The 13,421-nt window shown below is 41.3% G+C and overlaps 1 protein-coding gene and 1 pseudogene across 2 annotated transcripts; both read right to left on the bottom strand.

Moving 5' to 3' along the window:
• Positions 1–1,103: 1,103 nt before the first annotated feature.
• Positions 1,104–10,201, bottom strand: LOC130139210 (E3 ubiquitin-protein ligase AIRP2-like; annotated as a pseudogene).
• A 40-nt stretch (positions 10,202–10,241) lies between these two features.
• LOC130139209 (pentatricopeptide repeat-containing protein At5g46100-like) lies at positions 10,242–12,195 on the bottom strand. Of its 2 annotated transcripts, none has more exons than XM_056315696.1 (2): positions 10,548–12,195; positions 10,242–10,362 (listed from the first exon to the last, which is right to left on the bottom strand). In XM_056315696.1, exon 1 carries the CDS (start codon positions 12,003–12,005, stop codon positions 10,584–10,586), a length of 1,422 nt encoding a protein of 473 aa, XP_056171671.1. In that variant the 5' UTR covers positions 12,006–12,195; the 3' UTR covers positions 10,242–10,362; positions 10,548–10,583. The 2 variants fall into 2 exon arrangements, with proteins under 2 accessions (XP_056171671.1, XP_056171670.1); XM_056315695.1 differs by having other exon boundaries at positions 10,275–10,413.
• Positions 12,196–13,421: the final 1,226 nt, after the last annotated feature.

Genomic DNA, 13,421 nt, shown 5'->3' with positions numbered 1-13,421 from the left:
TTCCGCCCCCAGAAGTAAACGAGTGATGATGGAGGTGCCCATCCGTTGTCTGTGGAGTCTGTTACGCTTGCTGTAGGTTAGAATTTAGGATATCCCGGTAGTGGCGATAACTCAAACGATACGTTGTGGACTTTGTTGTTACCCTCGCTGTAGGTAGGAAGTTTGAATTTTGTGTGGCCATATTCTGAATCAACGTGTGGCCATATTCTGAATCAACGGATCCTTTGTTTCTTAGATAGTTTTAAGTCATAGCAGAAATCTTGGCGTTTGTGCTAGATGTACACCGGTTCTTCCATGCCTTTTTTTTTTTCACGGCCAGATGGTTCTTCCATATTGCTTTTCACAATCTTTGCATGAATGTGAGCAGTTGACATGGATGAAGTTGACTAATAGTGGTGCACAATTGACACTTCTACAGGTTCTCAAAGCGAAATGTCCATGTTAAGCCCACAATACATGTGGGAGTATGTGGAGATTTGCATGATATAACTTTTGAGTTTGGTTTGTCTCCCACTTTATTAATCTTAGCTCCGGTATATGTGAAAGGGGAACTTGGTTTTAGTTTTGGAGCATGTTCATACTTTACATTGTTTATGTGGATGTCTGGATATAGTTTATCGATTTACTAAGGTCCTGGTATGCTTCTGCAGCTTTTTGGTTGAAGAATAGAGTTATCTGAGGCAACTAGTTGCTCCTTCAGATCTTCTAATCGAAGAAAAGATTTGGGAGGAAATCACCATATTCATGTCGTAACGCCAAATGTTTACGGTCCATGAATGGATGTCGCTTATGACTAGCCAAACAGCAAGATTGCTGAACTAGTAAAAGCTCTCTCTTTTGAAGGCCAAAAGAGAGTACTTAACCCACTAAGTATCTTTACAAATTATATATACAGATGTGAGAATTGGTAAAGTGCAGATTTTATGTAGAACTTCCAATGAACCACCAACTCTGATCTGAACTTCACCCTCCAGCCCACAAGAAATCAGGCTGGGTCTTCTGACATGAAGAGGCAGGACTAACCAACAACCTTTTCCCTCATAACAGGATTAAAATGTAAGGACCCATCAAGGAGGAGAACAAGCTCGGACAATGGGTTTCGGTTTCGACCATTTTTTAATCACCTTAGGTGAGAATCATATGTTTCGAAGATATTGTCGGGAACGACCAGAGGCAACTTATCTATGTACATGAAAAGCCTCCGAAGACTCTCCCTCGTCACGGTCGCCACGTCAACTACGTCCCTGCTGTCCATGAATATCCAAAGATCGCCCGAGTTTACTCTCTTGAGGTTGTTCCGACAGAAGGGGCACCACTGCGATCTCGTCTGCCTGTAGTGTCACAACGAGACCACATGAGAGGATTTTCACACAAACCCCGCAGTTAATGGAAAAAAACCAGAACAGCAATGCTAGAGTAAAAGATCACAGTTGTTCTAGCATCTGATCTTCGCACGTGACTCGGCCAAACAAATCATAAAACTGAATAACCCAACTTGACGATGGACTACGTCTAAAAATTAAACAAGATTAGAGAACCCAGAAAAATAACGCATGGCAACCTAGATTAACTGCTCTTGTTGCTTGTTGGCAGATAGCAAACAACATAAATGTGAAAACTAGCAATTATAATCATAAAAAAACATCCCTGACTCCATGAGAATGAAACAAATTAAACTCATTTTATAGTAGTTTGAACCTGTAGAGGAGATTTTCAAAATGTTTCACAAGAACTGGTAACCTTATTAAGGTTATTCACCTTTGATATGAAACTACTGAATTTGAACTCCCGCCAACTATCAGATATCGCGAGCGATATCTTTGAAAACTTTAATCTGAATTTTTTGCTGAAAGAAGAATTTATGTGTATGTAACGAGGAGAATCAGAAGTGAACTCACTAATTCATGAATAATGCCATAATAGATGTAGTTATGGAGGGTGATGGTGGAATTGCATTTATTGAAAAGCAAAACCCATTTCGGACAAAAACTTGTTCAAATCAAATCCAATTCCCTCACCCCTCATCAGTCTCGTCATTCTTAATCGTGCAACTGGATGTCCAAGCATTAATTGTCCACACAAGACAATTTGATAAAAATGAATCCGCATAAACAAGTGCAAGAGACAACAAAACCATGGTTTTCTCTTTCACTTTTTCCAGTAAGCAGAAACCCAAGGTTATATAATATGGGTCCGCCTCCTCCGACATAAAAATTTGAAGACCAAAAATCATCAACTAGGCTACAGTGAAATGCTCAAAATACTCTCATAGGATGCAGCCCTTTTTGCACATGATTTATGTTGAAAACCAGATCCGGATATTTTAGTTAGCAGTAGAAGTTCGATTATTTTGTTTCCAGATTTTCAGGATTTTGTTTGTTAGCTTTTAGGAATTTGTTTCCTAAGTTTTAGGGTGCTGATAATTTTTTAAACCAGAGATACTAACCAGATTTATGGCTAGTATATCGGCTTTTTGCTTCGAGTTAGCACAAAATAATTAGCTTGGACGAGCAACTATAAAAGGCCGGAGGCCTCATGTAATTTCGTAGCCCTTTTTGGAGAATAAAACTTAGAACAGTTTCTCCTAAATTTCTACATGGTATCGAGCCTCGATCTGGACCATTCTTTTCTACCACATCTCCGAGTGTTTCCACCATGACAAAATACCCTAGAGCCACCATGGCAAGCGAGGTTGAGAGTGAAACCTCGAGACCCTAAAGCTTCGAACTCTCCTTTGATTACCCAACCTATCAATGTATCCGAAGGGGAACTCTTCTCATCACCGGGTCATAAACTTACCGGTCACAACTTCAATCAATGGTCCCATTCTGTCATGATTTTCGTTTTGCGGAAAAGGTAAAGAAGATTACCTAACCGGAGTTGCCGTACAACCCGAGGCGACAAGCCCAAACTATCGAACATGGAAGGTGGAAAATAACATGGTGATGTCCTGGTCAGCTAATTCAATGACGAATGAAACAGGGAGAATTTCATGTATTACCAAACAATAAGGAGATTTGGGATGCTTGTTCATGAAACTTATTCCAACAAAGATAACACCTCGCCATCTTCGAGATCAAGGGCATTCTTCATGATCTAAGGCAAGGGGAATCTTCAATCATCGATTATTTTAACCAACTCATGCGTCATTGGCGGCAACTTGACATCTTTGGAAGATATGATGTGGAGTTGTCCTCGAAGATAGCAAGCGGTACAAGCGATTCAAGATCGAGAACGCATCTATAAATTTCGTTAGGCTTGAATCAAGAGCTTGACGAGGTACGTGGACGAGTTCTGAGCATAAAGCCCCTACCTAATGTACGAGAAGTTTTTGCGGAGGTCAGGAGAGAAGAGACTCGGCGAAAGGTGATGCTTGGTTGTTCAAAAAACCAGACCAATCCAGAAAATTCTGCCTTAATAGCCCGAGGATCTCAACCATCCTACGGTCGAGGCACTCGGTCAAACAACAACAACCAGCGAAAGGGTGGTCGTCCGTGGTGTGATCATTGCAAACGGACAGTCACACAAAAGACACATGCTTGGAAACTTCATGGTCGGCCGGATGATTGGAAGCCATCGCCTCACGTCCTACTCAAGACCGGGAGAAGCGAAGCAACATAGTCCAAACCGAAACAAACGCCGGTAGATTCGAGTCCCTTCAACAAAGAGCAACTGGAGATGCTTGAAAAAGGCTGCTACGGGGAATCGGGTTCGAAGGCAACCCGTTCATAAGGGGTTAGTACGAAGAACAATAGCTCAACGAGGTAATTCTCTAAATGCCTTTAGTGCTAAACGGGAGAAAATCACCTCTTGGGTTGTAGACTCGGGAGCATCCGACCACATGACCGGAGATATCACGGTGTTCAACGAGTACAATCCATGTCAAAACGGCACTAGCGTTCGAATTGCGATGGTTCTTGCTCAAAGGTGGTCGGTGTTGGATCGGTGGTTATTTCAAAAGATATAACACTTGAATTCGATTATTTATTCCCAAACTCAGCTATAATCTTCTCTCCATCAGCAAGTTAACCAAAGATTTAGGCTGCACTACTAAATTTTTCCCACACTCATGTGAATTTCAGGTTTTGAACTCGGGGATGACGATTGGCAGTGCTGAGATGGATGCGGGCCTCTACCTTCTGCGAGTTAATGCCTCAGAATGGAAAAACAAGAAGATGTCATGTGTAGCATCTCGTGCTAAGGAAGAGAGTGAAGTAAGATTGTGGCACTATAGGTTAGGTCATCCAAATTTCTCGTACTTAAAAAGGTTGCTACCTTCTTTGTTCAATAAAGATTCAATAAAATTTCAATGTGAGGTGTGTCAATTATCCAAACATACTCGCAGTTCATACCCTTTGCAACCTTATAAGTCTTCTCATCCATTTCACATGATTCATAGTGATATTTGGGGACCTTCTCGTGTCAATAATATTACTAGTTCTAGGTGGTTTGTTACCTTCATTGATGATCACACAAGACTCACTTGGCTTTTTCTGATGAAAGAAAAATCAGATATTGGCCGAATTTTTCAAACCTTCAACCAAATGATCCAAACCCAATTCAGCACAAAAATCCAAGTTTTCAAAACGGATAATGGGAGAGAATACTTTCACTCACAGCTCGGGTCATATCTAAATAGCCAAGGTATCATACATATTAGCTCTTGTGTAGAAACTCCACAACAAAATGGAGTGGCGGAGAGAAAAAATAGGCATCTTTTGGAAGTCGCCCGTTCTCTTATGATAGCCACTCATGTTCCTAAACATTTTTGGGGAGAAGCAATGTTAACAGCCACATATCTCATCAATCGTATGCCTTCCCGTGTTCTAGATTTCCGAACACCATTTCAAAGGCTACTTCATACCTACCCACATATTCGTTTTGCCTCACATATCCCACTCAAAGTATTCGGCTGCACAACATTTGTTCATATAAATCAGCAACATCGCAGCAAGCTAGATCCTAAGTCCCTCAAATGTGTGTTTCTAGGATACGCTCCAAATCAAAGTGGATATAAGTGTTATTGCCCACAAACAAAGCGTTTTTATACCACCATGGATGTTACCTTCTTTGAGCACCAGCCCTTTCACTCCAAAAATATCATTCAGGGGGAGAGTTGTGAGGAATATTATTTTTGGGACACTTCTCAGTCATTCGGGTCACAACAAACAAATTCTCCTTGTCTTCCGTATCTACCCATTCCAACATCCGAGAGTCATCCAACATCCGAAAGTCTTTCGTGTCTACCCATTCAAGATGCTACACAAGACAAAAATAAAGAGGTAATTGTCTACTCTAGGCGCAAGACTCAAAAGGAGTTGGAGGACCGTACTACATCAAGGCCGGCTCAAGAGACAGATCCGAGTTCAAGACCCACTGTCGATGAAGGTAATGCTTCTGCAAACTCAGAAAATTCTGCTATACTTGATGATCTTAATCAGCCTATTGCTCTTAGGAAGGGGAAGAGACAGTGCACTCAACATCCCATTAACAACTTTGTGTCTTACGAAAAGTTGTCTCCGAAATACAAGGCATTTGTTTCAACGTTGAGCGACATTCAAATTCCCAAGAATATCCATGAGGCACTTGCTCAATGGAGTGGAAAAGAGCGGTTCTTGAGGAAATTCATGCACTTGAGAAGAATAAGACTTGGGAATATACTGAATTGCCACCGGGAAGAAATTGGTGGGATGTAAGTGGGTCTTTACGCTTAAGCACAACGCCGATGGTAGTGTTGATCGTTTCAAGGCAAGGCTGGTCGCTAAGGGATTCACACAATCATATGGAATAGACTACGAAGAAACCTTCGCTCCGGTGGCCAAACTAAACTCCATCCGAGTGTTGCTCTCTTTTGCGGCTAACTTGGACTGGCCCTACAAAGAATTAGACATAAAGAATGCCTTCTTAAATGGGGAATTGGAGGAAGAAGTCTTTATGGAGGTCCCACCTGGAATTGACACTAAAGAGAGCTTCAACAAGGTGTGCAAACTCAAGAAATCCCTATACGGCCTAAAGCAATCACCTCGTGCTTGGTTCGAGAGGTTAACAAGGGTCGTTGAGAAGCTGAACTTCACTCAATGTCAAACGGATCATACAATGTTTGTCAAGAAGTCGATGAAGGTAGAAGAGCAATAATGATCGTATACGTCGATGATATAATCCTAACTGGTGACAACTGGGAGGAGATTGGAAAACGAAGAATATCTTGGCACAAGAATTCGAAGTTAAAGACCTAGGTCAACTCAAGTACTTCCTAGGTATGGAGGTAGCTCGGTCACGGAAAGGGATTGCAATTTCCCAACGTAAGTATACTCTTGATCTCTTGAAGGAAACCGGTATGCTTGGGTGTAAACCAGCTGACAACCCCATGGATTCTACCTATAAAACCGAGATGGAAGAAGAAGGACCATTAACGGACAAAGGGAGATATCAAAGATTAGTTGGCAAACTAATCTATCTCTCACATACTCGGCCAGACATTGGTTTCGCAGTAAGTATGGTTAGTAGATACATGAACCAACCAACAGAGAAGCACTGCAGTGCGGTTTTTCGAATCTTACAAGATTCAAGAAGAAGTCCTGGAAGAGGGCTTTACTTTAAGAAAACAGAGGAGAGAAACGTGGAGATTTTCACGGATGCAGATTGGGCTGGATCTCTCACGGACCGAAGGTCAACAACAGGGTATTGTACCTTCGTATGGGGCAACATGGTTACTTGGAGAAGCAAGAAGCAACCCGTTGTTGCTAGGAGCAGCGCTGAAGCGGAGTTTAGAGCAATGTGTCAAGGAATATGTGAAGGCATGTGGCTGAGAAGAGTCTTAAATGAACTAGGATTCACTAATACCAATCCTATGTTATTATTATGTGACAACAAAGCTGCTATTGAGATTGCCAAGAACCCGGTTCATCATGATAGAACAAAACATGTGGAGATCGATCGGCATTTCATCAAAGAAAAACTTGATGAAGGAATATTGAAGCTCTTGTATGTTCCAACCAATCATCAAACAGCGGATATACTGACCAAGGTTTTATCCAGAAATAGTTTCGAGACTCTAAGGTGCAAGCTGGGTATGATAGACATTCATAACCCAGCTTGAGGGGGAGTGTTGAAAACCAGATCCGGATATTTTAGTTAGCAGTAGAAGTTCGATTATTTTGTTTCCAGATTTTCAGGATTTTGTTTGTTAGCTTTTAGGAATTTGTTTCCTAAGTTTTAGGGTGCTGATAATTTTTTTTAAACCAGCAGATACTAACCAGATTTATGGCTAGTATATCTGGCTTTTTGCTTCGGTAGTTAGCACAAAATAATTAGCTGGACGAGCAGCTATAAAAGGCCGGAGGCCTCATGTAATTTCGTAGCCCTTTTTGGAGAATAAAACTTAGAACAGTTTCTCCTAAATTTCTACAATTTATTTATCCATGCTAGTACGTATCCATGAGTGCACACAAATAACAACTCCCTAAAGTCTCTGTTCATGGTATATGAAAGAATCTGACTTGTTCTCACCTCACAGGATCTGTAACTAAGTTGGACAGACAAGAAATAGTTGAAGGGTTCCCCCACGAAGCCCTCAATACCTGCAAAGTTTCTGGGAAGCTTAATAATTACTATCTAAAGAAGGCTAACGATGTCCCACTCTAAAACAACCTGCCATTTTCGAACTACTATTGATCTTTAAAAGCAACTGCTCTCTGAATAAAGAAAGTCACCAGATTACCAATTCTCTAAAGCAACCCATCCACTTCCTCAACTAGCTTTCCCACGTTTCCTACAATGCAAAGCTCCAATTCCTAGTGGACATACATCAAACTTCTAAAATTTCTAATCACACATATGCACTGAAATGGACACAAGACATATGTAGAATGTCTTACAATTGGACACGGAAGAGATTTAGTACCCGAAAACACTGTTTATAACAATTTATAATTTATTTAGTCTGACCATATACACCAGCAATCAACTGGTCTTTCGCTGGAAAGTTCTAATATCTCTACTCAGGTACTACTTCCTCCGATGTGCAGTCACAATCCTCGAACGGTTGACTTATTCTAGGCTTTGGCATACCAATTACCGACTGTCAAGAATATGCAAAGCAGATGAACCATGCGAGAGTAATTTTCTACAGAGACATGTAGCGCTGAGCATGATTTGATTTGGGAAATTGCAAACCAGACAGAATCAAACATGGGTCTGCAACCGGACCAGACTTGCAAAATGCCTTCTCGAATTGAACCAAACTGATAACTTCAGATTTGAGTTCAATGGCTTGAACATTTTTTCTCAGCCTCGCAAGCACACAAGCGACACATACATACACCAGCAGGGGCACACACTCCCAAGACCCCATGCAGGCAGGCCCATGTGCATCAATACACATGTGAGAGAGAGAGAGAGAGAGAGAGTACCACTCCCGATAACATTTGAGGCACATGGCATGACTGCAGTTGGGCAGCACAATCTTACTATTCATTTCCGTGCATACTCCACATTCATCTTCCTTTTCAAATTCTATATCTGCATACTGCCTATGTTCCTCCTCTTCTCTCCTTCTGTACCTCTCCACGCAGACAGTCTTCTGCCTTCTATCTTCAGTATCGGTCACACCTTTTGAAGTTGCAGTAATGTTGGATAAGTTACCGGTGACAACAGCAGGAACAAGAGTATTGTCAAAATAACTAATCCAAATGGATCGTCGACTAGACTTTGAATGTAGGGAATCAGAATTTGATTACCATAGAACTCTCTGATGCTAGCTCTTCTTTCATGGGTTGACATGGTCGTCGTGCCATCATCATAGACCTAGAGAACAAGAGGACTTCCAGTTTTCAGCAATTCTCCTATCACAAATATGACTTGATAAAGCTAAATCACAGTAGAACTGAGAACTTTCCTTCCCATTTTTACCATGTGAATCAGAATTCTTAGCAACCCAAGGGCACCAGCTAAGTGACAATCTGCCCACTACACTAGAAAAAGAAAGAAATGTGCAGCTGGACTGTACGACAATCTCATCTGAAGAGTGCCGTCATAATCCCTTGGAAAATCAGATGCTCTGTACCACATGCGATACAAACATTCAACCAAATGCATAGAAAACTAATCTAACACTAAGAACCAAGGAAACTTCTTGACTACGTACAAAAAATGAAAAACTCTACAGAAGAAACTGGAGTACAAAGAAACTCGTGCAAGTATTGACTTATGTGCCTTCTGTTTATCAATTCGCCTTAATTGAGAAAGAAACGAAAAGCAAAACATACAAAAGAACTCATTACATACTCGCAAACTACTTTTGCGAGTTCTTGAAGGGCACCAAGATGGAACAAGGCTCCCCTCTCCATTGTCAATGCACCCTTACCCTTGCATTGATGCAACTCTAGTTAAAGAAATGGAGAACATTGACATGAAATCTGAAATCGAAAACTTTCAAAAACCTTAAGCCCCTGAATTTCACATGCTGCCCAAGGCACTTACCAAGCATTGATCCATCTGAGACCGCATAATCCAAATTACTGAGAATAATACTAATTAGCAACAGTAAGTAAAATTCGTACCCTCTCTGAACTATTCAACACAAAGCAAATCTTCATTCTGCTCAAATCATATAATAGCTCAAATCAAGGAACCATGCAAATGCAAGACATAAAGGGTAGGAAAAAAATCATCTTTGGCCATGTTATCAAATATACAAACCGAGCATTCGCGTGGCCGCCTATGCAGATGAACTATAAACTAAATGCAGGAATCTCAGAGAACAGAACTGTTTTTCAACAAATGCGATTTGAGAAAAACAAAACACAACAGCAAAGACAGTTCACTCAACTAGACAAGAGAAATAAAGACACTGAAGAATCAGAAGGGAATTCAGAGCTAGAGCTTAATTTGACAAGTAATTAGAAGCTGACACGAATAACCCAGAAAAGGTGAGGTAACATCTGAAGTCGATCAAGCAAATTCAACCATCTGAGATTAATTTCCTATAAAAAAACGAGGTAATCCCAAAAGATGCTGCACTGACCATCAAACACAACGACACAGAAAAGATATTTCGGAATAAAAACTGCAGAAATTTCAAATTCATTAGAAATACAAGAGAATTTTTAGCAAGAACTTACAGGGTATTCGCATGCTGAATGTCTGCCTCAAGCACCTTCAAAGAGTCCTTGAACGACTTCCTCATCAAGCTCATGTACATCTCCAAAAACTCTCTCTCAAGGAATTCGAAATAACAAAGACCCTTTTAATAAACGAGGAATCTTGAAACGACCATCACCAAAATCAGGTGATTTCTGGATCGTCAGAAACGCCCCATGCTTTCTCTGTACTTGCCTGGGCTCGAGAGAAAAAAGATGGCCCCTGTTGAATGGAGATGTCAGGCCTTCATGTTGCTTCTATCTGGCTCTGGAACTGTTGTCATGCATATGAAATAAGCATGACAAGTAGTCGATGACCATCAAGAAATCGTCACATTTGTATCACAAAGAAAATAATGAGCATCTACTGTGTCGGTAGAAACAGTAACAAGCAGCATTAACTCTTACCTAATGATTATATCCTTATAGTCTTGTCTGCTTCTTTCATTGTTCTCTAATCAATTCAGGCAATAAGTTAGCAGCTTCTATCCCTTTCTCCCAATGCACAAATCCTTCAACAACTGCCTTCCATGTTTCCTCGTCCAGAGCACATCCATCATGCACCATTTCCTCAAATACCCGAGCAGCTTTATCTATATCTCCTTTCCTCAAGAAATATCCAACGAGAGCACTGAAAGTCGAAGCGTCAACAGAAATTCCCCTGGCCTGCATGCTTAGGTAAAGTTGATAAGCACGATTTATTTCACCATGAACAGCAAGGCCTTGAACAACCGCATGGTGGATTCTGACATGAATAGACCAAGTTAAACGATTGGGAGAGATTCCTTCTAGTATCATCTCATCAAGGGAGTTGGCAGCCTCCGGAAATTTGCACTTGTCACAAAAGCCAGCAATGATCTTGCCATACAATCCCACATCTGGTTTCAAACCCTGAAGCTTCATCCTGTCAAGAGTCTCCAAAGCTTCATAAACTTTCCCTTCTTTACAGAGCCCATTGATTAGAGTGCTGTAAGTTATCATGTTGGGCATCAGCCGTTTCCGAACCATCATTTCCAAAAGCTCCATTGCTTGAGAAGAACACCCACTCTTGCAAAATCCATTCATTAATGAACTGAAAGTAAACACATTAGGCTCAATACCTTTGCCCACCATCTGTTCAAACAATCCAAAAGCTTCATCTAAATTCTCAGATTGACAGAGACCGTGAATCATGGAAGTGTAGGTGATTACACTAGGTGAACAACCATTTATCTCCATCTCTTCAAATAGTTTCCTGGCATCACTAATTTTTCCCCATTTACACAATCCATTTATCAAAGTACCATATGTATATGAATCCGGAACATATCCACGATTTGGCATCTCATAAAATATCTTGAGGGCAGAATCCATCGTTCCACTATTCTTGCACAAAGCTTTGATCAAAACATTGAGGGAAGCAACAGTAGGTGATACACCGATTGCCCTCATGTGTTTATAAAATCTAAGAGCTAGTTTCAACTGGTTTTCCTCAACAAGTATATCCAAAATAGTGACGTATGATTTGGGTGAAGGTTTGCATTGGAAACGCTGCATCCTCTGGAAAACCCTTAACGAATCTAGCGGCCTGTGAACCCGCCCATAACCTCTGCAGATGGAGAGAAATATGTCTTCTGTAAGATTGCACTGCTCTTCTTTCATTCTCTGGAGAAGGTCTTCCGCTGTCCAGAGCTGATTTGCAGAGACCAATTTCGATATGATAAGAGTAAAGGTTTTCTCATCGTGGCGAAAACCATCACTATACTCTGCTGTTGCCGAATCAAAGATGAGCATTGCCCTCTGTACATCCGTTTCAGCCCTAATAAGCTGCTCGACTTGGGACGTTGTAATTTTATTAGACCATTTGATCACTGATCTACTGGCCATCGCAGCAAACTTTTTAGTCCAATCAGAGCTCAGGCAAAATTAAAAATGCGCTGACCTCCGCCCGCAAAAAGATGATCCACATTGGGCAGTCAGCAGAATAAGCCAGGTAACGATCATCCAATAACCGTGTCGGTCACCACGAACATGGAAAATCTGAATCAAATAAAGTATTTTAGCTGTCACACCTATAACTTACCAAGACTTTACAGTCAATTAAAGAAGAAAAATCATGCAGACAAGAGAAAACAACAAATGTCTCTTTCAGGGAAAAAAAAAAAAGCTAGAAGACGAAGCAATCACAACTCCAAAGTTATGTGCATCTTCGAGGCATCATTATATGGCCCTAAAACAATCTAATCTAGTAATAAAATCAAACCCAGAGAAAGCTTGGCAAGATTTTTTATAACGGTTCGATTTCGCAGTTATTTCTCATAAGAACACTCGAAGAAGTGCATCAACGAGCTGATTCTCTGGGTAGTTGGGTCGGATTACATTTGATATCTCAAGGCCATTTGCCCCGAAACTCCCATCAAACACATGGTGGGCAAGGGATGTTCGTTGAGCGCAACGCTCTGATCAGTGTCAGTGCGGTAATCACCATTACTGAACCGTCGCTACCAATGCAGAACGACCAAAATAGTGGCCATTTGACCTCGCTCAAATGCTACAGTTGGCAAAAGAACGTCGCGTCTCGACAAGAAAGCCTGAACCAAAACAGCATAACCCGGAAGCTTGCCTTCGTGGAGTTCTCGTCGAAGTTGGCGGTGGAGGCGAGACCACCGACAGGGCTGACCACCGTCAGGGGGTTGGGCTGCGGCGGAGGTGCGCGGCGGCGGAGAGGAGCAAGCTCGACGTCGGCAGCGGGTGTAGGAGCTGTGCTCGTTCTAACTTTCTCCATGTTTTTCGGTATTAATAAGACAGGGATAAAAAGCCGCAAGTCCCTTAACCTTTCGAAATTTTCAATGAGGTCCTTGAACTATTATTATTGTGCAATTAAGTCTTAAAATTAGTTCTTCCGTTAAAATAAAATCAGAAATGCCGACGTTGACAGGCTCCTAAGCGACCATGTCAATGCTGACCGTTAAATTGGTACTTACATGTAATTTTCAGGTGTCGACAAGATAAAATATTGGAATTTAAGGAAAAAAAAAACACCTAAGAGAGAAGATGTGGAATGCGGGTGGAGGCAATGCCGACGAGAGCTGCCGAGCTCTTGCTCTCCATTTCCGGGGTTGCTCAACTCTGACGAGGGACAAATCTAGCCTAGGTCAGGCGACCTTAGCTGCAGGATGTCGCGACCTAAAAAAAATCGACTTTTCGATCTTAGGCTAATGGATTACTAGATCAATTAAATTAACTAACCTAGCTCGAGTTCTCCCAAACTCTACCAAATCGTAACTTAGATCCAATTGTGAG

Source organism: Syzygium oleosum, unplaced genomic scaffold, assembly GCF_021117445.2.
Source record: "Syzygium oleosum isolate NSW1041296 unplaced genomic scaffold, Sole_v2.1 Sole_v2.11, whole genome shotgun sequence".
NCBI classification, from domain to species: domain Eukaryota; kingdom Viridiplantae; phylum Streptophyta; class Magnoliopsida; order Myrtales; family Myrtaceae; genus Syzygium; species Syzygium oleosum.
The sequence above is the reverse complement of the archived record's forward strand: the minus strand, read 5'-3'. Positions and strand labels throughout refer to the sequence as shown.

Bases quoted from the DNA above. Each gene is read 5' to 3' on its own strand.
- LOC130139209 (XM_056315696.1), bottom strand. From the start codon at position 12,005: ATGGCCAGTAGATCAGTGATCAAATGGTCTAATAAAATTACAACGTCC.